Here is a 25,394-nt window from a genome sequence, read left to right as displayed (position 1 = left end):
GAAAGTGTGCGTTTGTGTGTGAGAGGCAGTGTGCGTTTGTGTGTGAGTTTGTGAGAGACAGTGTGCGTTTGTGTGTGAGTTTGTGAGAGACAGTGTGCGTTTGTGTGTGAGAGACAGTGAGCGTTTGTGTGTTTGTGCGTGAGAGTGTGCATTTCTGTGTGCGTTTGTGTGTGTGGTGGAGAGAGACAGTTTGCGTTTGTGTGTGTTTGTGTAAGAAAGTGTGTGTTTGTGTGAGAGAGTATGCGTTTGTGTGTGTGAGACAGTGTGCATTTGTGTGTGTGAGAGACAGTGTGCGTTTGTGTGTGTTTGTGAGAGATAGTGTGCGTTTGTGTTAGAATGTGCGTTTCTGTGTGTGTGAGTGACAGTGTGCGTTTGTGTGGTTGTTTGTGGGAGAGACAGTGTGCGTTTGTGTGTTTGTGTGAGAAAGTGTGCGTTTGTGTGTGAGAGTGTGCGTTTCCGTGTGCGTTTGAGAGAGACAGTGTGCATTTGTGTGAGAAAGTGTGCGTTTGTGTGTGTGAGAGACAGTGTGCATTTGTGTGTGTTTGTGTAAGAAAGTGTGCGTTTGTGTGTGTGTGAAAGACAGTGTGCGTTTGTGTGTGTGAGACAGTGTGCGTTTGTATTTTTGTGTGAGAAAGTGTGCGTTTGTGTGAGAAAGTGTGCGTTTGTGTGTGAGAGACAGTGTGCGTTTGTGTGTGTGTGAGAGTGTGCGTTTGTATTTTTGTGTGAGAAAGTGTGCGTTTGTGTGAGAAAGTGTGTTTGTGTGTGTGAGAGACAGTGTGCGTTTGTGTGTGTGAGACAGTGTGCGTTTGTATTTTTGTGTGAGAAAGTGTGTTTGTGTGTGTGTGAGAGACAGTGTGCGTTTGTGTGTGCATTTGTGTGAGAGAGTGTGCGTTTGTGTGTGAGAGTGCATTTGTGTGTGTTTGTGAGAGACAGTGTGCGTTTGTGTGCGCGTTTGAGAGACAGTGTGCGTTTGCATTTTTGTGTGAGAAAGTGTGCGTTTGTGTGAGAAAGTGTGCGTTTTTGTGTAAGAGACAGTGTGCATTTGTGTGTGTGTTTGTGAGACAGTGTGCGTTTGTGTGTGCGTTTGAGAGACAGTGTGCATTTGTATTTTTGTGTGAGAAAGTGTGTTTGTGTGTGCGTTTGTGTGTGTGTGAGACCGTTTGTGTGAGAAAGTGTGCGTTTGAGTGAGAAAGTGTGCGTTTGTGAGAGAGTGTGCGTTTGTGTGAGAGTGTGCGTTTGTGTGTGTGAGAGACAGTGTGCGTTTGTGTGTGTGAGAGACAGTGTGCGTTTGTGTGAGTGTGCGTTTGTGTGTGTGTGACAGACAGTGTGCGTTTCTGTGTGTTTGTGTGAGAAAGTGTGCGTTTGTGTGAGAGAGTGTGCGTTTGTGTGTGCGTTTGTGAGAGAGTGTGCGTTTGTGTGTGTTTGTGAGAGACAGTGTGCGTTTGTGTGAGACAGTGTGCGTTTGTGAGAGACAGTGTGCGTTTGTGTGTGTTTGTGAGAAAGTGTGCGTTTGTGTGTGTTTGTGTGAGTGTGCGTTTGTGTGTGTGACAGACAGTGTGCGTTTGTGAGAGAGTGTGAATTTGTGTGTGAGAGACAGTGTGCGTTTGTGTGAGTTTCTGTGTGCGTTTGTGAGAGACAGTGTGCGTTTGTGTGTGTTTGTGTGAGAGAGTGTGCGTTTGTGTGTGAGAGACAGTGCGCGTTTGTTTGTGAGACAGTGTGAGTTTGTGTGTGTGTGTGAGACAGTTTGCGTTTGTGTGTGAGAGTGTGCGTTTCCATGTGCGTTTGTGTGAGTGTGCGTTTGTGTGTGAGTTTGTGAGAGACAGTGTGCGTTTGTGTGTGTGAGAGACAGTGAGCGGTTGTGTGAGAAAGTGTGCGTTTGTGTGTGTTTGTGAGAGACAGTGTGCGTTTGTGGGTGCGTTTGAGAGACAGTGTGCGTTTGCATTTGTGTGAGAAAGTGTGTTTGTGTGCGTTTGTGTGAGAAAGTGTGCGTTTGTGGGTAAGAGACAGTGTGCATTTGTGTGTGCGTTTGAGAGACAGTGTGCGTTTGTATTTTTGTGTGAGAAAGTGTGTTTGTGTGTGCGTTTGTGTGTGTGTGAGAAAGTGTGCGTTTGTGTGAGAAAGTGTGCGTTTGAGTGAGAAAGTGTGCGTTTGTGAGAGAGTGCGTTTGTGAGAGTGTGCGTTTGTGAGAGACAGTGTGCGTTTGTGTGTGTGAGAGAAAGTGTGCGTTTGTGTGAGAGTGTGCGTTTGTGTGAGTGTGCGTTTGTGTGTGTGTGACAGACAGTGTGCGTTTCTGTGTTTGTGTGAGAAAGTGTGCGTTTGTGTGTGTGTTTGTGAGAGACAGTGTGCGTTTGTGTGAGACAGTGTGCGTTTGTGTGAGACTGTGCGTTTGTGTGTGCGTTTGTGAGAGACAGTGTGCGTTTGTGTGTGTGTTTGTGAGAGACAGTGTGCGTTTGTGTGAGACAGTGTGCGTTTGTGAGAGACAGTGTGCGTTTGTGTGTGTGTTTGTGTGAGACAGTGTGCGTTTGTGTGAGACAGTGTGCGTTTGTGTGTGTGAGAGACAATGTGCGTTTGTGTGTGAAAGTGTGCGTTTGTGTGTGTGAGAAAGTGTGCGTTTGTGAGAGACAGTGTGCGTGTGTGTGAGACTGTGCGTTTGTGTTTTTGTGTGAGGAAGTGTGCGTTTGTGTGAGAAAGTGTGTGTCTGTGTGTGCGTTTGTGTGTGTGAGAGACAGTGTGCGTTTGTGTGTGTGAGAGACAGTGTGCGTTTGTTTGTGAGACAGTGTGAGTTTGTGTGTGAGTTTGTGTGAGAAAGTGTGCGTTTGTGTGAGAGTGTGCGTTTGTGTGTGTGAGAGACAGTGTGCGTTTGTGTGAGAGACAGTGCGATTGTGTGTTTGTGTGAGAAAGTGTGCTTTTGAGAGACAGTGCGTTTGTGTGTGTTTGTATGAGAGTGTGCGTTTGTGTGAGAGACAGTGTGCATTTGTGTGTGTGTGAGAGACAGTGTGCGTTTGTGTGTGAGTGAGAGAGTGTGCGTTTGCGTGTGAGTGAGAGACAGTGTGCGTTTGCGTGTGAGTGAGAGACAGTGTGCGTTTGTGTGCATTTGTGTGAGACAGTGTGCGTTTGTGTGTGTGAGAGAGTGCGCGTTTGTGTGTTTGTGTGAGAGACTGTGCGTTTGTGTGTGCGTTTGTGAGAGACAGTGTGTTTGTGTGTGTGTTTGTGAGAGACAGTGTGCGTTTGTGTGTGCTTTTGTGTGTGTGTGAGAAAGTGTGCGTTTGTGTGTGAGAGACAATGTGCGTTTGTGTGTGAAAGTGTGCGTTTGTGTGTGTGAGACAGTGTGCGTTTGTGAGACAGTGTGCGTGTGTGTGAGACTGCGTTTGTGTTTTTGTGTGAGAAAGTGTGCGTCTGTGTGTGCGTTTATGTGTGTGAGAGACAGTGTGCGTTTGTGTGAGACAGTGTGCGTTTGTGAGAGAGTGTTAATTTGTGTGTTTGAGAGACTGTGCGCGTTTGTGAGAGACAGTGTGCGTTTGTGTGAGACAGTGTGCGTTTGTGAGAGAGTGTTAATTTGTGTGTTTGAGAGACTGTGCGCGTTTGTGAGAGACAGTGTGCGTTTGTGTGTGTTTGTGTGAGAGAGTTTGCGTTTGTGTGCGTTTGTGTGTGTGAGAGACAGTGTGCGTTTGTTTGTGAGACAGTGTGAGTTTGTGTGTGAGTTTGTGTGAGAAAGTGTGCGTTTGTGTGAGAGTGCGTTTGTGTGTGTGAGACAGTGTGAGAGACAGTGCGATTGTGTGTGTTTGTGTAAGAAAGTGTGCATTTGTGTGAGACAGTGTGCTTTTGAGAGACAGTGTGCGTTTGTGTGTTTGTATGAGAGTGTGCGTTTGTGTGAGAGACAGTGTGCATTTGTGTGTGTGTGAGAGACAGTGTGCGAGTGAGAGAGTGTGTGAGTGAGACTGTGTGTTTTGTGTGAGTGAGAGAGTGTGTGAGTGAGACTGTGTGTTTTGTGTGTGAGTGAGAGAGTGAGAGACTGTGTTGTGTGCGAGTGAGAGAGTGTGTGAGAGACTGTGTTGTGTGCGAGTGAGAGTGTGTGTGTAAGTGAGACTGTGTGTTGTGTGTGCGCAAGTGAGAGAATGTGCGAGAGACTGTGTGTTTTGTGTGCGAGTGAGAGAGTGTGTGAGAGACTGTGTTTTGTGTGCGAGTGAGAGTGTGTGTGTAAGTGAGACTGTGTGTTGTGTGTGCGCAAGTGAGAGAGTGTGTGAGAGACTGTGTGTTTTGTGTGCGAGTGAGAGAGTGTGTAAGTGAGACTGTGTGTTGTGTGCGAGTGAGAGAGTGTGTAAGTGAGACTGTGTGTTGTGTGTGCGAGTGAGAGAGTGTGTGAGAGACTGTTTTGTGTGAGTGAGAGAGTGTGTGTAAGTGAGACTGTGTGTTTTGTGTGCAAGTGAGAGAGTGTGTGTAAGTGAGAGTGTGTGTGAGAGACTGTGTGTTGTGTGTGCGAGTGAGAGAGTGTGTGAGAGACTGTGTTTTGTGTGCGAGTGAGAGAGTGTGTGTAAGTGAGACTGTGTTTTGTGTGCGAGTGAGAGTGTGTGTGAGAGACTGTTTTGTGTGCGAGTGAGAGAGTGTGTGAGAGACTGTTTTGTGCGAGTGAGAGAGTGTGTGAGAGACTGTGTTTTGTGTGCGAGTGAGAGAGTGTGTGAGAGACTGTTTTGTGCGAGTGAGAGAGTGTGTGAGAGACTGTGTTTTGTGTGCGAGTGAGAGAGTGTGTGAGAGACTGTGTGTTTTGTGTGCGAGTGAGAGAGTGTGTAAGTGAGACTGTGTGTTGTGTGCGAGTGAGAGAGTGTGTGAGAGACAGTGTTGTGTGCGAGTGAGAGAGTGTGTGAGAGACTGTGTTTTGTGTGCGAGTGAGAGAGTGTGTGAGAGACTGTGTGTTTTGTGTGCGAGTGAGAGAGTGTGTGAGAGACTGTGTTTTGTGTGCGAGTGAGAGAGTGTGTGTAAGTGAGACTGTGTGTTTTGTGTGCGAGTGAGAGAGTGTGTGTAAGTGAGACTGTGTGTTGTGTGCGAGTGAGAGAGTGTGAGAGACTGTTTTGTGTGAGTGAGAGAGTGTGTGTAAGTGAGACTGTGTGTTTTGTGTGCGAGTGAGAGAGTGTGTGTAAGTGAGACTGTGTTTTGTGTGCGAGTGAGAGAGTGTGTGAGAGACTGTTTTGTGTAAGTGAGAGAGTGTGTGTAAGTGAGACTGTGTGTTTTGTGTGCGAGTGAGAGAGTGTGTGTAAGTGAGACTGTGTTTTGTGTGTGAGTGAGAGAGTGTGTGAGAGACTGTTGTGTGCGAGTGAGAGAGTGTGTGAGAGACTGTTTTGTGTGCGAGTGAGAGTGTGTGAGAGACTGTGTGTTTTGTGTGCGAGTGAGAGAGTGTGTGAGAGACTGTGTTTTGTGTGCGAGTGAGAGAGTGTGTGAGAGACTGTTTTGTGCGAGTGAGAGAGTGTGTGAGAGACTGTGTTTTGTGTGCGAGTGAGAGAGTGTGTGAGAGACTGTGTTTTGTGTGCGAGTGAGAGTGTGTGAAAGACTGTTTTGTGTGCGAGTGAGAGAGTGTGTGAGAGACTGTGTTTTGTGTGCGAGTGAGAGAGTGTGTAAGTGAGACTGTGTGTTGTGTGCGAGTGAGAGAGTGTGTGAGAGACTGTGTTTTGTGTGCGAGTGAGAGAGTGTGTAAGTGAGACTGTGTTTTGTGTGCGAGTGAGAGAGTGTGTAAGTGAGACTGTGTTTTGTGTGCGAGTGAGAGTGTGTGTAAGTGAGACTGTGTGTTTTGTGTGCGAGTGAGAGTGTGTGTAAGTGAGACTGTGTGTTTTGTGTGCGAGTGAGAGAGTGTGTGTAAGTGAGACTGTGTTTTGTGTGCGAGTGAGAGTGTGTGTAAGTGAGACTGTGTGTTGTGTGCGAGTGAGAGTGTGTGTAAGTGAGACTGTGTTTTGTGTGCGAGTGAGAGAGTGTGTGAGAGACTGTGTTTTGTGTGCGAGTGAGAGAGTGTGTAAGTGAGACTGTGTTTTGTGTGCGAGTGAGAGTGTGTGTAAGTGAGACTGTGTGTTTTGTGTGCGAGTGAGAGTGTGTGTAAGTGAGACTGTGTGTTGTGTGCGAGTGAGAGAGTGTGTGAGAGACTGTGTTTTGTGTGCGAGTGAGAGAGTGTGTGAGAGACTGTGTTTTGTGTGCGAGTGAGAGAGTGTGTAAGTGAGACTGTGTTTTGTGTGCGAGTGAGAGTGTGTGTAAGTGAGACTGTGTGTTTTGTGTGCGAGTGAGAGTGTGTGTAAGTGAGACTGTGTGTTTTGTGTGCGAGTGAGAGAGTGTGTGTAAGTGAGACTGTGTTTTGTGTGCGAGTGAGAGTGTGTGTAAGTGAGACTGTGTGTTGTGTGCGAGTGAGAGTGTGTGTAAGTGAGACTGTGTTTTGTGTGCGAGTGAGAGTGTGTGAGAGACTGTTTTGTGTGAGTGAGAGAGTGTGTGTAAGTGAGACTGTGTTTTGTGTGCGAGTGAGAGAGTGTGTGTAAGTGAGACTGTGTTTTGTGTGCGAGTGAGAGAGTGTGTGAGAGACTGTTTTGTGTGCGAGTGAGAGAGTGTGAGAGTGTGTGTTTTGTGTGTGAGTGAGAGAGTGTGTGAGAGACTGTTTTGTGTGAGTGAGAGAGTGTGTGAGAGACTGTGTTTTGTGTGCGAGTGAGAGAGTGTGAGAGAGACTGTGTTTTGTGTGCGAGTGAGAGTGTGTAAGTGAGACGGTGTGTTTTGTGTGCGAGTGAGAGAGTGTGTGTAAGTGAGAGTGTGTGTGAGAGACTGTGTGTTTTGTGTGCAAGTGAGAGAGTGTGTGAGAGACTGCGTTTTGTGTGCGAGTGAGAGAGTGTGTGTAAGTGAGAGTGTGTGTGAGAGACTGTGTTTTGTGTGCGAGTGAGAGAGTGTGTGAGTGACTGTGTGTTTTGTGTGCGAGTGAGAGAGTGTGTGAGAGACTGTGTTGTGTGCGAGTGAGAGTGTGTGTGTAAGTGAGAGTGTGTGTGAGAGACTGTGTGTTTTGTGTGCAAGTGAGAGAGTGTGTGAGAGACTGCGTTTTGTGTGCGAGTGAGAGAGTGTGTGTAAGTGAGAGTGTGTGTGAGAGACTGTGTGTTTTGTGTGCGAGTGAGAGAGTGTGTGAGTGACTGTGTGTTTTGTGTGCGAGTGAGAGAGTGTGTGAGAGACTGTGTTGTGTGCGAGTGAGAGTGTGTGTGTAAGTGAGACTGTGTGTTTTGTGCAAGTGAGAGAGTGTGTGAGAGACTGTGTGTTTTGTGTGCGAGTGAGAGAGTGTGTGTAAGTGAGACTGTGTGTTTTGTGTGCGAGTGAGAGAGTGTGTAAGTGAGACTGTGTGTTGTGTGTGCAAGTGAGAGAGTGTGTGAGAGACTGTGTTTTGTGTGCGAGTGAGAGAGTGTGTGTAAGTGAGACTGTGTGTTTTGTGCGAGTGAGAGTGTGTGTAAGTGAGACTGTGTGTTTTGTGTGCGAGTGAGAGAGTGTGTGTAAGTGAGACTGTGTTTTGTGTGCGAGTGAGAGTGTGTGAGAGACTGTTTTGTGTGAGTGAGAGAGTGTGTGTAAGTGAGACTGTGTTTTGTGTGCGAGTGAGAGAGTGTGTGTAAGTGAGACTGTTTTGTGTGCGAGTGAGAGAGTGTGTGTAAGTGAGACTGTGTTTTGTGTGCGAGTGAGAGAGTGTGTGTAAGTGAGACTGTGTTTTGTGTGCGAGTGAGAGTGTGTGAGAGACTGTTTTGTGTGCGAGTGAGAGAGTGTGTGAGAGTGTGTGTTTTGTGTGTGAGTGAGAGAGTGTGTGAGAGTGTGTGTTTTGTGTGTGAGTGAGAGAATGTGTGAGAGACTGTGTTTTGTGTGCGAGTGAGAGAGTGTGTGTGAGACTGCGTTTTGTGTGCGAGTGAGAGAGTGTGTGTAAGTGAGAGTGTGTGTGAGAGACTGTGTGTTTTGTGTGCGAGTGAGAGAGTGTGTGTAAGTGAGAGTGTGTGTGAGAGACTGTGTGTTTTGTGTGCAAGTGAGAGAGTGTGTGAGAGACTGCGTTTTGTGTGCGAGTGAGAGAGTGTGTGAGAGACTGTGTGTTTTGTGTGCGAGTGAGAGAGTGTGTGAGAGACTGTTGTGTGCGAGTGAGAGTGTGTGTAAGTGAGATTGTGTGTTGTGTGCAAGTGAGAGAGTGTGTGAGAGACTGTGTTGTGTGCGAGTGAGAGTGTGTGTGTAAGTGAGACTGTGTGTTGTGTGTGCGCAAGTGAGAGAGTGTGTGAGAGACTGTGTGTTTTGTGTGTGAGTGAGAGAGTGTGTGAGAGACTGTGTTGTGTGCGAGTGAGAGTGTGTGTAAGTGAGACTGTGTGTTGTGTGTGCGAGTGAGAGAGTGTGTGAGAGACTGTGTGTTTTGTGTGCGAGTGAGAGAGTGTGTGAGAGACTGTGTGTTTTGTGTGCGAGTGAGAGAGTGTGTCAGAGACTGTGTTGTGTGCGAGTGAGAGAGTGTGTGAGAGACTGTGTTTTGTGCGCAAGTGAGAGAGTGTGTGAGAGACTGTGTGTTTTGTGTGCGAGTGAGAGAGTGTGTGAGAGACTGTGTGTTTTGTGTGCGAGTGAGAGAGTGTGTCAGAGACTGTGTTGTGTGCGAGTGAGAGAGTGTGTCAGAGACTGTGTTGTTTTCGAGTGAGAGTGTGTGTGTAAGTGAGACTGTGTGTTGTGTGTGCGCAAGTGAGAGAGTGTGTGAGACTGTGTGTGAGAGACGGTGTGTTTTGTGTGCGCAAGTGAGAGAATGTGCGAGAGACTGTGTGTTTTGTGTGCGAGTGAGAGAGTGTGTGAGAGACTGTGTGTTTTGTGTGCGAGTGAGAGAGTGTGTGAGAGACTGTGTGTTTTGTGTGCGAGTGAGAGAGTGTGTGAGAGACTGTGTTGTGTGCGAGTGAGAGTGTGTGTGTAAGTGAGACTGTGTGTTGTGTGTGTGCAAGTGAGAGAGTGTGTGAGAGACTGTGTTTTGTGTGTGAGTGAGAGAGTGTGTGAGACTGTGTTGTGTGCGAGTGAGAGTGTGTGTGTAAGTGAGCCTGTGTGTTGTGTGTGCGCAAGTGAGAGAGTGTGTGTAAGTGAGACTGTGTGTTGTGTGCGAGTGAGAGAGTGTGTAAGTGAGACTGTGTGTTGTGTGTGCAAGTGAGAGAGTGTGTGAGAGACTGTGTTTTGTGTGCGAGTGAGAGAGTGTGTGTAAGTGAGACTGTGTGTTGTGTGCGAGTGAGAGAGTGTGTGTAAGTGAGACTGTGTTTTGTGTGCGAGTGAGAGTGTGTGAGAGACTGTTTTGTGTGAGTGAGAGAGTGTGTGTAAGTGAGACTGTGTGTTTTGTGTGCGAGTGAGAGAGTGTGTGTAAGTGAGACTGTGTTTTGTGTGCGAGTGAGAGAGTGTGTGAGAGACTGTTTTGTGTGCGAGTGAGAGAGTGTGTGAGAGACTGTGTTTTGTGTGCGAGTGAGAGAGTGTGTGTAAGTGAGAGTGTGTGTGAGAGACTGTGTGTTTTGTGTGCAAGTGAGAGAGTGTGTGAGAGACTGCGTTTTGTGTGCGAGTGAGAGAGTGTGTGAGTGACTGTGTGTTTTGTGTGCGAGTGAGAGAGTGTGTGAGAGACTGTGTTGTGTGCGAGTGAGAGTGTGTGTGTGTAAGTGAGACTGTGTGTTGTGTGTGCGCAAGTGAGAGAGTGTGTGAGAGACTGTGTTTTGTGTGCGAGTGAGAGAGTGTGTGTAAGTGAGACTGTGTGTTTTGTGTGCGAGTGAGAGAGTGTGTGTAAGTGAGACTGTGTGTTTTGTGTGCGAGTGAGAGAGTGTGTGTAAGTGAGACTGTGTGTTGTGTGTGCAAGTGAGAGAGTGTGTGAGAGACTGCGTTTTGTGTGCGAGTGAGAGAGTGTGTGTAAGTGAGAGTGTGTGTGAGAGACTGTGTTTTGTGTGCGAGTGAGAGAGTGTGTGAGTGACTGTGTGTTTTGTGTGCGAGTGAGAGAGTGTGAGAGACTGTGTTGTGTGCGAGTGAGAGTGTGTGTGTAAGTGAGACTGTGTGTTGTGTGTGCGCAAGTGAGAGAGTGTGTGAGAGACTGTGTGTTTTGTGTGCGAGTGAGAGTGTGTGTAAGTGAGACTGTGTGTTGTGTGTGCAAGTGAGAGAGTGTGTGAGAGACTGTGTGTTGTGTGTGCGAGTGAGAGAGTGTGTGAGAGACTGTGTTTTGTGTGCGAGTGAGAGAGTGTCTGTAAGTGAGACTGTGCGTTTTGTGCGAGTGAGAGTGTGTGTAAGTGAGACTGTGTGTTTTGTGTGCGAGTGAGAGAGTGTGTGTAAGTGAGACTGTGTGTTGTGTGCGAGTGAGAGTGTGTGTAAGTGAGACTGTGTTTTGTGTGCGAGTGAGAGTGTGTGAGAGACTGTTTTGTGTGAGTGAGAGAGTGTGTGTAAGTGAGACTGTGTGTTTTGTGTGCGAGTGAGAGAGTGTGTGTAAGTGAGACTGTGTTTTGTGTGCGAGTGAGAGAGTGTGTGTAAGTGAGACTGTGTGTTTTGTGTGCGAGTGAGAGAGTGTGTGTAAGTGAGACTGTGTGTTGTGTGCGAGTGAGAGTGTGTGTAAGTGAGACTGTGTTTTGTGTGCGAGTGAGAGTGTGTGAGAGACTGTTTTGTGTGAGTGAGAGAGTGTGTGTAAGTGAGACTGTGTTTTGTGTGCGAGTGAGAGAGTGTGTGTAAGTGAGACTGTTTTGTGTGCGAGTGAGAGAGTGTGTGTAAGTGAGACTGTGTTTTGTGTGCGAGTGAGAGAGTGTGTGTAAGTGAGACTGTGTTTTGTGTGCGAGTGAGAGAGTGTGTGTGAGACTGCGTTTTGTGTGCGAGTGAGAGAGTGTGTGTAAGTGAGAGTGTGTGTGAGAGACTGTGTGTTTTGTGTGCGAGTGAGAGAGTGTGTGTAAGTGAGAGTGTGTGTGAGAGACTGTGTGTTTTGTGTGCAAGTGAGAGAGTGTGTGAGAGACTGCGTTTTGTGTGCGAGTGAGAGAGTGTGTGTAAGTGAGAGTGTGTGTGAGAGACTGTGTGTTTTGTGTGCGAGTGAGAGAGTGTGTGAGTGACTGTTTTGTGTGCGAGTGAGAGAGTGTGTGAGAGACTGTGTGTTTTGTGTGTGAGTGAGAGAGTGTGTGAGAGACTGTTGTGTGCGAGTGAGAGTGTGTGTAAGTGAGATTGTGTGTTGTGTGCAAGTGAGAGAGTGTGTGAGAGACTGTGTGTTTTGTGTGCGAGTGAGAGTGTGTGAGAGACTGTGTTGTGTGCGAGTGAGAGTGTGTGTGTAAGTGAGACTGTGTGTTGTGTGTGCGCAAGTGAGAGAGTGTGTGAGAGACTGTGTGTTTTGTGTGTGAGTGAGAGTGTGTGAGAGACTGTGTTGTGTGCGAGTGAGAGTGTGTGTAAGTGAGACTGTGTGTTGTGTGTGCGCAAGTGAGAGAGTGTGTGAGAGACTGTGTTTTGTGTGCGAGTGAGAGAGTGTGTCAGAGACTGTGTGTTGTGTGCGAGTGAGAGTGTGTGTCAGAGACTGTGTTGTGTGCGAGTGAGAGTGTGTGTGTAAGTGAGACTGTGTGTTGTGTGTGCGCAAGTGAGAGAGTGTGTGAGAGACTGTTGTGTGCGAGTGAGAGTGTGTGTGTAAGTGAGACGGTGTGTTTTGTGTGCGCAAGTGAGAGAATGTGCGAGAGACTGTGTGTTTTGTGTGCGAGTGAGAGAGTGTGTGAGAGACTGTGTGTTTTGTGTGCGAGTGAGAGAGTGTGTGAGAGACTGTGTTGTGTGCGAGTGAGAGTGTGTGTGTAAGTGAGACTGTGTGTTGTGTGTGTGCAAGTGAGAGAGTGTGTGAGAGACTGTGTTTTGTGTGTGAGTGAGAGAGTGTGTGAGAGACTGTGTTGTGTGCGAGTGAGAGTGTGTGAGAGACTGTGTTGTGTGCGAGTGAGAGTGTGTGTGTAAGTGAGACTGTGTGTTGTGTGTGCGCAAGTGAGAGAGTGTGTGAGAGACTGTGTTTTGTATGCGAGTGAGAGAGTGTGTGAGAGACTGTGTGTTTTGTGTGCGAGTGAGAGAGTGTGTGTGAGAGACTGTGTTGTGTGCGAGTGAGAGTGTGTGTGTAAGTGAGACTGTGTGTTGTGTGTGCGCAAGTGAGAGAGTGTGTGAGAGACTGTGTTGTGTGCGAGTGAGAGTGTGTGTGTAAGTGAGACGGTGTGTTTTGTGTGCGCAAGTAAGAGAATGTGCGAGAGACTGTGTGTTTTGTGTGCGAGTGAGAGAGTGTGTGAGAGACTGTGTGTTTTGTGTGCGAGTGAGAGAGTGTGTGAGAGACTGTGTGTTTTGTGTGCGAGTGAGAGAGTGTGTGAGAGACTGTGTTGTGTGCGAGTGAGAGTGTGTGTGTAAGTGAGACTGTGTGTTGTGTGTGTGCAAGTGAGAGAGTGTGTGAGAGACTGTGTTTTGTGTGTGAGTGAGAGAGTGTGTGAGAGACTGTGTTGTGTGCGAGTGAGAGTGTGTGTGTAAGTGAGACTGTGTGTTGTGTGTGCGCGTGAGAGTGTGTGTGTAAGTGAGACTGTGTGTTGTGTGTGCGCAAGTGAGAGAGTGTGTGAGAGACTGTGTTTTGTATGCGAGTGAGAGAGTGTGTGAGAGACTGTGTGTTTTGTGTGCGAGTGAGAGAGTGTGTGAGAGACTGTGTGTTTTGTGTGCGAGTGAGAGAGTGTGTGTGAGAGACTGTGTGTTTTGTGTGCGAGTGAGAGTGTGTGAAAGACTGTTTTGTGTGCGAGTGAGAGTGTGTGTAAGTGAGACTGTGTGTTGTGTGCGAGTGAGAGAGTGTGTGTAAGTGAGACTGTTTTGTGTGCGAGTGAGAGAGTGTGTGAGAGACTGTTTTGTGTGCGAGTGAGAGAGTGTGTGAGAGACTGTGTTTTGTGTGCGAGTGAGAGAGTGTGTGTAAGTGAGACTGTGTTTTGTGTGCGAGTGAGAGAGTGTGTGTAAGTGAGACTGTGTTTTGTGTGCGAGTGAGAGAGTGTGTGAGAGACTGTTTTGTGTGCGAGTGAGAGAGTGTGTGAGAGACTGTGTTTTGTGTGCGAGTGAGAGAGTGTGTGAGAGACTGTGTGTTGTGTGTGCGAGTGAGAGAGTGTGTGAGAGACTGTTTTGTGCGAGTGAGAGAGTGTGTAAGTGAGACGGTGTGTTTTGTGTGCGAGTGAGAGAGTGTGTGTAAGTGAGAGTGTGTGTGAGAGACTGTGTGTTTTGTGTGCAAGTGAGAGTGTGTGAGAGACTGTGTGTTTTGTGTGCAAGTGAGAGTGTGTGAGAGACTGTGTGTTTTGTGTGCGAGTGAGAGAGTGTGTAAGTGAGACTGTGTGTTTTGTGTGCGAGTGAGAGAGTGTGTGTAAGTGAGACTGTGTTTTGTGTGTGAGTGAGAGAGTGTGTGTAAGTGAGACTGTGTTTTGTGTGCGAGTGAGAGAGTGTGTGAGAGACTGTTTTGTGTGCGAGTGAGAGAGTGTGTGAGAGTGTGTGTTTTGTGTGTGAGTGAGAGAGTGTGTGAGAGTGTGTGTTTTGTGTGTGAGTGAGAGAGTGTGTGAGAGACTGTGTGTTGTGTGTGCGAGTGAGAGTGTGTGAGAGACTGTGTGTTGTGTGTGCGAGTGAGAGAGTGTGTGAGAGACTGTTTTGTGTGAGTGAGAGAGTGTGTGAGAGACTGTTTTGTGTGCGAGTGAGAGAGTGTGAGAGAGACTGTGTTTTGTGTGCGAGTGAGAGAGTGTGTAAGTGAGACGGTGTGTTTTGTGTGCGAGTGAGAGAGTGTGTGTAAGTGAGAGTGTGTGTGAGAGACTGTGTGTTTTGTGTGCAAGTGAGAGAGTGTGTGAGAGACTGCGTTTTGTGTGCGAGCGAGAGAGTGTGTGTAAGTGAGAGTGTGTGTGAGAGACTGTGTGTTTTGTGTGCGAGTGAGAGAGTGTGTGAGAGACGGTGTTTTGTGTGCGAGTGAGAGAGTGTGTGAGAGACGGTGTTTTGTGTGCGAGTGAGAGTGTGTGAGAGACGGTGTGTTGTGTGCGAGTGAGAGTGTGTGAGAGACGGTGTGTTTTGTGTGCGAGTGAGAGAGTGTGTGAGAGACGGTGTGTTTTGTGTGCGAGTGAGAGAGTGTGTGAGAGACTGTGCGTTTTGTGTGCGAGTGAGAGAGTGTGTGAGAGACTGTGCGTTTTGTGTGTGAGTGAGAGAGTGTGTGTGAGACTGTGCGTTTTGTGTGCGAGTGAGAGTGTGTGAGAGACAGTGTTTTGTGTGCGAGTGAGAGAGTGTGTGAGAGACTGTGTTTTGTGTGCGAGTGAGAGAGTGTGTGAGTGAGACTGTGTTTTGTGTGCGAGTGAGAGAGTGTGTGAGTGAGACTGTGTTTTGTGTGCGAGTGAGAGAGAGTGTGTGAGAGACGGTGCGTTTTGTGTGTGAGTGAGAGAGTGTGTGTGTTGTGTGCGAGTGAGAGAGTGTGTGAGAGAGAGAGTGTGTGAGAGACGGTGTTTTGTGTGCGAGTGAGAGAGTGTGTTTTGTGTGCGAGTGAAAGAGTGTGTGTTTTGTGTGAGAGTGAAAGAGTGTGTGTTTTGTGTGCGAGTGAGAGAGTGTGTGTGAGAGAGACGGTGTGTTGTGTGTGCGAGTGAGAGTGTGTAATTGAGACGGTGTGTTTTGTGTGCGAGTGAGAGAGTGTGTGAGACGGTGTGTTTTGTGTGCGAGTGAGAGAGTGTGTGAGAGACGGTGTGTTTTGTGTGTGAGTGAGAGAGTGTGTGAGAGACGGTGTGTTTTGTGTGTGAGTGAGAGAGTGTGTGAGAGACTGTTTTGTGTGTGAGTGAGAGAGTGTGTAAGTGAGACTGTGTGTTTTGTGTGCGAGTGAGAGTGTGTGAGAGAGACTGTGTTTTGTGTGCGAGTGAGAGAGTGTGTAAGTGAGACTGTGTTGTGTGTGCGAGTGAGAGAGTGTGTAAGTGAGACTGTGTGTTGTGTGCGAGTGAGAGAGTGTGTGAGAGAGAGAGTGTGTGTTTTGTGTGCGAGTGAGAGAGTGTGTGAGAGACAGTGTTGTGTGCGAGTGAGAGAGTGTGTGAGAGACAGTGTTTTGTGTGTGAGTGAGAGAGTGTGTGAGAGACTGTGTTTTGTGTGCGAGTGAGAGAGTGTGTGAGAGACAGTGTTTTGTGTGCGAGTGAGAGAGTGTGTGAGAGACGGTGTGTTTTGTGTGCGAGTGAGAGAGTGTGTGTAAGTGAGACTGTGTGTTTTGTGTGCGAGTGAGAGAGTGTGTGAGAGACGGTGTGTTTTGTGTGCGAGTGAGAGAGTGTGTGTAAGTGAGACTGTGTGTTTTGTGTGCAAGTGAGAGAGTGTGTGAGAGACTGTGTTGTGTGTGAGTGAGAGAGTGTGTGAGAGACTGTTTTGTGTGCGAGTGAGAGAGTGTGTGAGAGACTGTTTTGTGTGCGAGTGAGAGAGTGTGTGAGAGACTGTGTTTTGTGTGCGAGTGAGAGAGTGTGTGAGAGACTGTGTGTTTTGTGTGCGAGTGAGAGAGTGTGTTTTGTGTGCGAGTGAGAAAGTGTGTGAGAGAGTGTGTGTTTTGTGTGCGAGTGAGAGTGTGTGAGAGACTGTGTTTTGTGTGCGAGTGAGAGAGTGTGTTTTGTGTGCGAGTGAGAGAGTGTGTGTAAGTGAGACTGTGTGTTTTGTGTGCGAGTGAGAGAGTGTGTGAGAGACGGTGTGTTTTGTGTGCGAGTGAGAGAGTGTGTGTAAGTGAGACTGTGTGTTTTGTGTGTGAGTGAGAGAGTGTGTGAGAGACTGTGTTGTGTGTGAGTGAGAGAGTGTGTGAGAGACTGTTTTGTGTGCAAGTGAGAGAGTGTGTGAGAGACTGTGTTGTGTGTGCAAGTGAGAGAGTGTGTGAGAGACTGTGTTGTGTGTGAGTGAGAGAGTGTGTGAGAGACTGTTTTGTGTGCGAGTGAGAGAGTGTGTGAGAGACTGTTTTGTGTGCGAGTGAGAGAGTGTGTGAGAGACTGTGTTTTGTGTGCGAGTGAGAGAGTGTGTTTTGTGTGCGAGTGAGAAAGTGTGTGAGAGAGTGTGTGTTTTGTGTGCGAGTGAGAGAGTGTGTGAGAGACTGTGTTTTGTGTGCGAGTGAGAGAGTGTGTTTTGTGTGCGAGTGAGAAAGTGTGTGAGAGAGTGTGTGTTTTGTGTGCGAGTGAGAGAGTGTGTGAGAGACTGTGTTTTGTGTGCGAGTGAGAGAGTGTGTTTTGTGTGCGAGTGAGAAAGTGTGTGAGAGACTGTGTGTTGTGTGCGAGTGAGAGAGTGTGTGAGAGACTGTGTGTTTTGTGTGTGAGTGAGAGAGTGTGTGAGAGACTGTGTGTTTTGTGTGTGAGTGAGAAAGTGTGTGAGAGACTGTGTGTTTTGTGTGTGTGAGAGTGTGTGTTTTGTGTGTGAGTGAGAGAGTGTGTGAGAGTGTGTGTTTTGTGTGTGAGTGAGAGAGTGTGTGAGAGACTGTGTTTTGTGTGTGAGTGAGAAAGTGTGTGAGAGACTGTGTTTTGTGTGTGAGTGAGAAAGTGTGTGAGAGACTGTGTGTTTTGTGTGTGTGAGAGAGTGTGTGAGAGTGTGTTTTGTGTGTGAGTGAGAGAGTGTGTGAGACTGTGTTTTGTGTGTGAGTGAGAAAGTGTGTGAGAGACTGTGTGTTTTGTGTGTGTGAGAGAGTGTGTGAGAGTGTGTGTTTTGTGTGTGAGTGAGAGAGTGTGTGAGAGACGGTGTGTTTTGTGTGAGTGAGAGAGTGTGTGAGAGACGGTGTGTTTTGTGTGAGTGAGAGAGTGTGTGAGAGACTGTGTTTTGTGTGCGAGTGAGAGAGTGTGTGAGAGAGTGTGAGTTTTGTGTGCAAGTGAGAGAGTGTGTAAGTGAGACGGTGCGTTTTGTGTGTGAGTGAGAGAGTGTGTGTGAGAGAGAAAGTGTGCATTTTGTGTGTGTGTGTGAGTGAGACAGAGTGAGTTGTGTGTGAGTATGTGTGAGTGTACTTACATTTTTTAAATCCTGTTTTCACCATGATCTCTACTGCATGTTCCAACCTAACACACACACACACACACACACACACACACACACACACACACACACACACACACACATCCTATTTGAAAAAACCTCACTAATTCAGGTGAGCTCAATAACTCGAACACCAACTCTATTTACAAAAGACGCCCAAAACGTCAACATTTCTCCTCAACACAAACCACTGCCTCAACCTACAGCCAACCATCCTCCTCAGAAACCTGAAATGAGCCCTTAAATAGGCCAACACTGGTCTACTCAACACAGCCCAAACCCAGTCTTTTCCTCTGCAGGGGAACACATTCATGACCTAAACCACAACACATTCAACACAGAAAACAAAAATGTAGTAAATAATTATTTGCTGCAACACAGGTCAAAACCCAATAAAATAAACATAGTCAAAAGAAAAGAAAACAATTAAAACATTGGGAACCTCAAGAACTCCCACCTTACATGGTATGATCCAAAATGGGACTACCGAGTGTGCCTCAATCTGCTCAGCCACTATTTAAGAGCAGACAAAAGGGAGTTCTGACCCACTCCTCATGAGCAAACTGCTCCAGGCTAGCAAAATGTAAACTTATTGGGGGAAATTAGCATTAGCTAAGAAAATGAATGGGTGAGTGTGTCTGAACTGGACCACTAGAGCAGGGACAGAACACGACTGGAAGCTAATGTGTTTGTTCTGTCACAGCAACACAACAACAATCTGAAATGCTGTAAACTATTCAGACGGCTTGAGTACAGCCAGGTGAGGAACGCAGAACGCAAAGCATGTAGAGATACCCCAGAGGTGACGCACACAGAACCAGTGTTGGTTAGAGATGGCTTTAGAAAATGGGAGTGTTTCAGGAGGGATTGTGCTAAACACAGTAAGAGCCTCATCATTTCTCACTTTCCAAGCTAAATGCTTCCAGAGCAGGTCATGAAGCTCGTGAAGGTCATGAAGGCTGCAGACGTGTTCAAGGGGAAAACCAGTCTTTGTTGATAACAGTACACTGAGGGAGTGATGAAGGTGAGGGTGGTCATACACTATTACAGCACCGTAGACGCTACATGAACTAGGACCTATAAGATGTGGAGCTTCACAGAAATGCAGGAAGAGCAGATTACTACAGAAGCTGTAGATACCTGAGTGTCTCCAGACTGCAGTGAGGATCCTTCAGTCTGGCAGAGAGCAGATTCTCTCCTGACTCTCCTGGGTGGTTGTAGGTCAGATCCAGTTCTTTCAGGTGTGATGGATTCAAACTCAGAGCTGAAGCCAGAGAACAACATCCTTTCTCTGTGACCAAACAACTAGACAATCTGCAGAGAGGAAGGAAAGAGGGAGATAGTCAAGTCAAGTAAAATGTATTAGTAAAGAGCTTTTTACAACTGTTGTCACAAAGCAGCTTTACATAATTAGTAATTAGTAAATGACAGAAAGAAAGAAATAACATGACATGAAAGATCCAAGAACCCCAGTGAGCCCCAACGGCGACAGCGGCAAGGAAAAACTCCCTGAGAGCTGGAGGAAGAAAACATAGGAGGAACCAAGACTCACAAGGGGGACCTGACCCGTCCTCCTCTGATCAGAACTATTTATAAATTATTGATAAAAGTTACCAAACCATCTAAACTGTTGAACTGCTCTGATCATAATTATAATATAATAATCATGGTGTAGAAGAACTTAATATAGTCATGGCGGTGATGGTAAGAGTAATGTTTGCTAATAGTGGTAAAATTAATAGTGGCAGATAGTTAAGAGTTCATAGACAAAGATAGAAAAAGTGACAGAGCTACATAGAGCAGAACAAACTACCACGTAGCTCAAAACATCACCAGAAAACCCAGAACTGTCTCCAGGACAGTCGCCAATGTAGTATTTCATCCAGTAAACATTGAAATTAAATAATCTTCATGTTGAAAACAGGGCAAAGCTCAGGGAAATAGCTTACAGACCTTTACACATAATACAGGTTCAGAACAGTCATGGACAAAAATACTGGCACTTGTGCTCTTTAAAATATATTTCACTTCTCCCAGAACATTGTTGCAGTTACAAATACTCTGGTATTCACACATTTATTTCTTTTGTTTTATTTGGATAAAAACACATGGACATTAATATCTCTGGAGATGGACTTGCAGCTTTGAGGTTTGAGGCATGTCCATACTTCTCCACAATTTTAGTCAACAGTCTTTCTGGATTATAAGTTCATTAAATAATTATTGTTAAAAATATTGAAAATGAAAAACATTGTTTTAGTGAAAGGGAGAAACTGAATTCCAGTTTTGTGGATTTTGTTTACAAACCTGTTTCTGTTTTTAACATTAAACCTTTGAGTTCAGTAACTGAACTTGCTGAAAAGCCACATTAAGAGCTCTGCAACTATCAGTATGTCACCTATGGCTTGACTACATCTGCACAAGTTTCATAGAATAAAATGAGCAACAAAATTTCAGTTGGTGCATGTGGTTCTGATTCTTAAACCATCACATGTGATCTGTTTTTTTTTTATCTCCTGTATCATCTTTCTTTCTATTCTTTTCCCTCTGTGTATGTAAAGAGATACAATAAAGGAAAATTAAGGCACACAATTAAGATGAGTTTTAAACAGAAATAAGTCATGCGAGAATGTTAGGACACCCCATAAATCCTTTAAACATCTGGACATTTGATCTTCATTTAAACAACATTAAGAGATAAAAGTAATGTAAGTAAATATGTAATACTAAAGAAATGTCTAAGAGAAAGTGTCCCCATTCCATATGCTGCACCTGATCTTAATTTAAGGCGTTTGAAGTAGTAATGGGGGATGTCCTAGCTAAAATATTTACATTCAGGTAAACCTGTAGTCAGGTTGAAATCAAATACAATGTTTAAAGATATGAAATCTACAGGAAAACGTTTGATGGAACAAACATGTTTGTAAAGAACTGAAAATCTAAAGTGAATTCACTGAACTCTCACCTGAGTGTCTCCAGTTTACAGTGTGAACTCCTCAGTCCAGCAGAGAGCAGCTCCACCCCCGAATCCTGCAGGTCATTGTTACTGAGGTCCAGCTCTTTCAGGGAGGAGTTCTCTGATTGTAAAGCTGATCCCAAATTTTCACAAGACTGTTCTCCAATATTACACAAAGCCAGTCTGAAAAAGAGGGAATGTTTTACAAAACAATTAAAGTAGTTTTTTTAATAAAATGAGAAGATAAGTGATGCAAGAGCTTACAGTAAGAGCCAGAAGAAGCAGGAAGTCAGGAGCATGTCTCTCACACAGTGACTCAGGTTTGATTCTATTCCTTCAGTAAACTGCTAATATATCCAGCTACAGATGTCAGCATGCATGTGTAGCTAATCAGCTTCTTGTCCATATATTTTACATAAAGACACACCAGCTAACTAATCATATGGAATCTGCTGCTGATTTCTGATCTTCTGTCAGTTTGAGTCATATTTTCAGTCTCCATTTATCTGGGTAGTAGAGTTTAAAACCCTACAGATGCTCAATCTATCAGGTGAAACTCAGCTCATTCTCATTAGAGTTAGGACTAGGATCAGGGCTAGGTTAGGGAATGTTAAAGTTAAACACTCAATAAATGCATTTAGTGTTACCTTTAAGTTGTTTGAGGTAAAAACAGTCAGTGTGTTTCATTGGTTGGGGTGAAAAATACCCAGGAGCAGTTTTACAAGCCTGCTTACAACTGTTATTTTACCTCAGAATGAAACGTAATGATTGTCCTTTAATGGTTAGCGTTTTTACTTTGGTCGTTCCCTGAGCAGTGTTTACCAGTTAGTGTTAGCATTTAGCATTTTTTGCCTCACTTTTATATTCTCTCAAAGTAGCCGTTGTGTTTAAGAATAATTTATATGACCATTTTCATCTAAACACTAAACTACACAAGTCAAATCTCCTCATCATCACTGAATAAATCAGTTAATGTACACACATCTTTTTATTAGCTCTATTCTGCATGCAGTTGAATATATTTACATAAAATATTTACAAATACAATGTTTAAAGATATGAAATGTACAGGAAAACTTTTGATGGAACAAACATGTTTGTAAAGAACTGAAAATCTAAAGGATTACCTAAAAGATGAGTGATGCAAGAGCTTACAGTGAGAGCCAGAAGAAGCAGTAAGTCAGGAGCATGTCTCTCACACAGTGGTTTGATTCTATTCCTTCAGTAAACTGCTACTATATCCAGCTACAGATGTTAGCATGCATGTGTAGCTAATCATGTGTAGCTAACAGTCTGCATGTTTGAGTTTTAAAATGGCAGAAACTTACTGTGAAAGCTGTTCTCAGTTTATCACTGCAGCGTGAACAACTAGATATGTTGTAGAAGTTCATTTGATCAGTGTGTGTGTGTGTGTGTGTGTGCTGTTTAGGGGAGTACTGATGGTTGTGGAGTCAGTGTTTTACTGTTCTCTGAATATAAGCAGGATAATGGTCTATGTATTTGTAAATATAGAGAATGTAGGTGAGGATTTGAGAGCTGAGATACTGCTCCTGAAATGTGTGAAAGCTTTTGAGAGAAACTGTAGGAATGAATTCACAGAAGTCTCACCTGAGTGTCTCCAGTTTACAGTGTGAACTCCTCAGTCCAGCAGAGAGCAGCTCCACTCCTGAATCCTGCAGGTCATTGTTACTGAGGTCCAGCTCTTTCAGGGAGGAGTTCTCTGATTGTAAAACTGATCCCAAAAGTTCGCAAGATTGTTCCCCAATCTTACATAAAGCCAGTCTGAAAGAGAGTGAATGTTTTTAGTGGAATTTCTTAACAGAGATTGAAAAGATGGCTGATCTATTATTGGACTAAAAAAGAAGCAGTAAGTCAGCAGCATGTCTCTCACACAGTGACTCAGGTTTGATTCTATTCCTTCAGTAAAGTGCTAATAAATCCAGCTACAGATGTCAGCATGCATGTGTAGCTAATCAGCTTCTTGTCCATATATATTACATAAAGACACACCAGCTCACTAATCATATGGAATCTGCTGCTGATTTCTGATCTTCTGTCAGTCATATTTTCAGTCTCCATTTATCTGGGTAGTAGAGTTTAAAACCCTACAGATGCTCAATCTATCAGGTGAAACTCAGCTCATTCTCATTAGAGTTAGGACTAGGATCAGGGCTAGGTTAGGGAATGTTAAACACTCAATAAATGCATTTAGTGTTACCTTTAAGTTGTTTGAGGTAAAAACAGTCAGTGTGTTTCATTGGTTGGGGTGAAAAATACCCAGGAGCAGTTTTACAAGCCTGCTTACAACTGTTATTTTACCTCAGAATGAAACGTAATGATTGTCCTTTTATGGTTAGCGTTTTTACTTTGGTCGTTCCCTGAGCAGTGTTTACCAGTTAGTGTTAGCATTTAGCATTTTTTGCCTCACTTTTATACTCTCTCAAAGTAGCCGTTGCGTTTATGAATAATTTATATGACCATTTTCATCTAAACACTAAACTACACAAGTCAAATCTCCTCATCATCACTGAATAAATCAGTTAATGTACACACATCTTTTTATTAGCTCTATTCTGCATGCAGTTGAATATATTTACATAAAATATTTACAAATACAATGTTTAAAGATATGAAATGTACAGGAAAACTTTTGATGGAACAAACATGTTTGTAAAGAACTGAAAATCTAAAGGATTACCTAAAAGATGAGTGATGCAAGAGCTTACAGTGAGAGCCAGAAGAAGCAGTAAGTCAGGAGCATGTCTCTCACACAGTGGTTTGATTCTATTCCTTCAGTAAACTGCTACTATATCCAGCTACAGATGTTAGCATGCATGTGTAGCTAATCATGTGTAGCTAACAGTCTGCATGTTTGAGTTTTAAAATGGCAGAAACTTACTGTGAAAGCTGTTCTCAGTTTATCACTGCAGCGTGAACAACTAGATATGTTGTAGAAGTTCATTTGATCAGTGTGTGTGTGTGTGTGTGTGTGTGTGTGCTGTTTAGGGGAGTACTGATGGTTGTGGAGTCAGTGTTTTACTGTTCTCTGAATATAAGCAGGATAATGGTCTATGTATTTGTAAATATAGAGAATGTAGGTGAGGATTTGAGAGCTGAGATACTGCTCCTGAAATGTGTGAAAGCTTTTGAGAGAAACTGTAAGAATGAATTCGCAGAAGTCTCACCTGAGTGTCTCCAGTTTACAGTGTGAACTCCTCAGTCCAGCAGAGAGCAGCTCCACTCCTGAATCCTGCAGGTCATTGTTACTGAGGTCCAGCTCTTTCAGGGAGGAGTTCTCTGATTGTAAAGCTGATCCCAAAAGTTCGCAAGACTGTTCTCCAATATTACATGAAGCCAGTCTGAAAGAGAGTGAATGTTTTACAAAACAATTAAAGAAGATAAGTGATGCAAGAGCTTACAGTAAGAGCCAGAAGAAGCAGGAAGTCAGGAGCATGTCTCTCACACAGTGACTCAGGTTTGATTCTATTCCTTCAGTAAACTGCTAATATATCCAGCTACAGATGTCAGCATGCATGTGTAGCTAATCAGCTTCTTGTCCATATATTTTACATAAAGACACACCAGCTCACTAATCATATTTAATCTGCTGCTGAGTTAAAGTTTGTATTCTATCTCCTCTGATATCTGATCTTCTGTGAAAATGTTTGGGCACCCCTGATAATTTTGATGATTTTCCTTCATAAATCATTGGTTGTTCTGATCAGTTCTAGATCACAGTTCAGGCCAAGAAAAATCTCAGACAGGCAGAGGCGAAAGATGAGGTGAGAACAGTCATAGTCAACCCACAGACCAGCTCCAAAGACCTACAACATCATCTTGCTGCAGATGGTGTGTACAAGTGGTGTGTACTCTGTACAAGAAGAGGCTGTATGGGAGAGTAATGCAGAAGAAGCCTTTTCTGCGCACACGCCACAAACCGAGTCGCTTGAGGTACATTTGGACAAGCCAGCTTAATTTTGGATTGAGGTGCTGTGGACTGATGAAACTAAAATTGAGTTATTTGGACATAACAAGGGGCGGTATGCATGGGGGAAAAGAAAACAGCATTCCAAGACAAACACTTGCTGCCCACAGTAAAATGTGGTGGCGCTTCCATCACGCTGTGTGGCTGTGGGGTCAGTGCAGATACTGGTAATCTTGTTAAAGTTGAGGGTCGCATGGATTCTAGTCAATATCAGCAGATTCTTGAGAACAATGCTCTAGAATCAGTGACAAAGTTGAAGCTGCGCCGGGGCTGGATACTTCAGCAGGACAACGACCCCAAAAACTGCTCAAAATCTACTACGACATTCATGCAGAGGAACAAGGGCAACGTTCTGGAATGGCCATCTCAGTCCCCAGACCTGAATATTATTGACAATCTGTGGTGTGATTTAAAGCAGACTGTCCATGCTCGGAAACCATCAAACCTGACCTATATTTAACTGAAATTGCTGTTCCGAACAACCAATGATTATTAAAGGACAATTAGGGATGCATAAAGATATCGGAATTATAGCCGTATCGGCCGATATTTCAAACTGATGTTTGCTGACACGTTTATTGTATGTCGGAAGAAGACCGGGCGATGCTGGCGGCACTACAGAAGGGCAGCTAAAATTTACATTTACATTTACGGCATTTAGCTGACGCTCTTATCCCTCTTATCTTACAGGGGTGGGCCAATGTAGCGTTAGGAGTCTTGCCCAAGGTGTAGCGCAGCATAGTCACCCAGATCGGGAATCGAACCCTGGTCTCTCACATGGTGTTGTAACTTAGTGGCAGGTAGTGGTGTTATCTGTTGCGCCACACCAACCAAAATGTCTGCAGTATGGAAATTTTGCTAAAAGCATACTACCCTGACAAATATGAAGAGTTCCTCACGGTGAAAGAGGAGACTCACACAGGACCGTAAACCAGCTCCTCCAGAAATCAAAGAAATTCGACAAAAACAACCCCAAAGCAACAGCTATTACAGCAAAGGGGGTGGAATTCAGTTGTGGAGGATATTTAGTTTCAACAGCTGCTCGAGCATCTTGAGCCACATTAGACCATCCCTAGCCATCGGTACTTTTCTGACGTAGCGCGACCGAAGCTGCACACTTTGGTTTGAAACATGGAAGATTTCTAATGAGGACATTCATGTTCTACTGCGAGACAATGCTCGTAACATTGCAAAAGCTATGGTGGAAGTTGTCGTGTATGGCCCACGTGTTACCGCTCGCTGTGAGCGACGGTGTGTTCTCTCAGAGCTGCATCTCGGATGTAATTGCGACTGGCAGAAGGATAGTAGGCCATTTCAGACACTCATATTTGGCCAGTTCTCGTCTAAAAACCATCCAAACAGAGTTAGATATGCTGTCGAAAGTGCTTCAACAGGACGTTTCCACTAGATGAAACAGTACGATCTACATGTTGCAAACCTTGCTAGAACAGAAGACAGCAACTGGCGCTTATGCTGCTGATTTTGAGT

General features: G+C 45.1%; 1 protein-coding gene across 3 annotated transcripts in view; it reads right to left on the bottom strand.

Annotated features, from left to right (window-relative positions):
• The window catches only part of LOC140536158 (uncharacterized), a 44,509-nt gene that overhangs the window by 3,110 nt on the left and 16,005 nt on the right, over positions 1-25,394 (bottom strand). For all 3 annotated transcript variants that reach the window (XM_072657831.1, XM_072657833.1, XM_072657832.1), the window contains 5 exons: positions 23,107-23,280; positions 21,530-21,703; positions 19,931-20,104; positions 18,106-18,279; positions 16,942-16,988 (listed from right to left, as the gene is read on the bottom strand). In XM_072657831.1, coding sequence (XP_072513932.1) covers positions 16,942-16,988; positions 18,106-18,279; positions 19,931-20,104; positions 21,530-21,703; positions 23,107-23,280 — 743 coding nt within the window. The remainder of the gene's footprint in view (positions 1-16,941; positions 16,989-18,105; positions 18,280-19,930; positions 20,105-21,529; positions 21,704-23,106; positions 23,281-25,394) is intronic.

The sequence above is a fragment of the Salminus brasiliensis genome, chromosome 15, assembly GCF_030463535.1.
Source record: "Salminus brasiliensis chromosome 15, fSalBra1.hap2, whole genome shotgun sequence".
Lineage (NCBI taxonomy): Eukaryota > Metazoa > Chordata > Actinopteri > Characiformes > Bryconidae > Salminus > Salminus brasiliensis.
The sequence above is the reverse complement of the archived record's forward strand: the minus strand, read 5'-3'. Positions and strand labels throughout refer to the sequence as shown.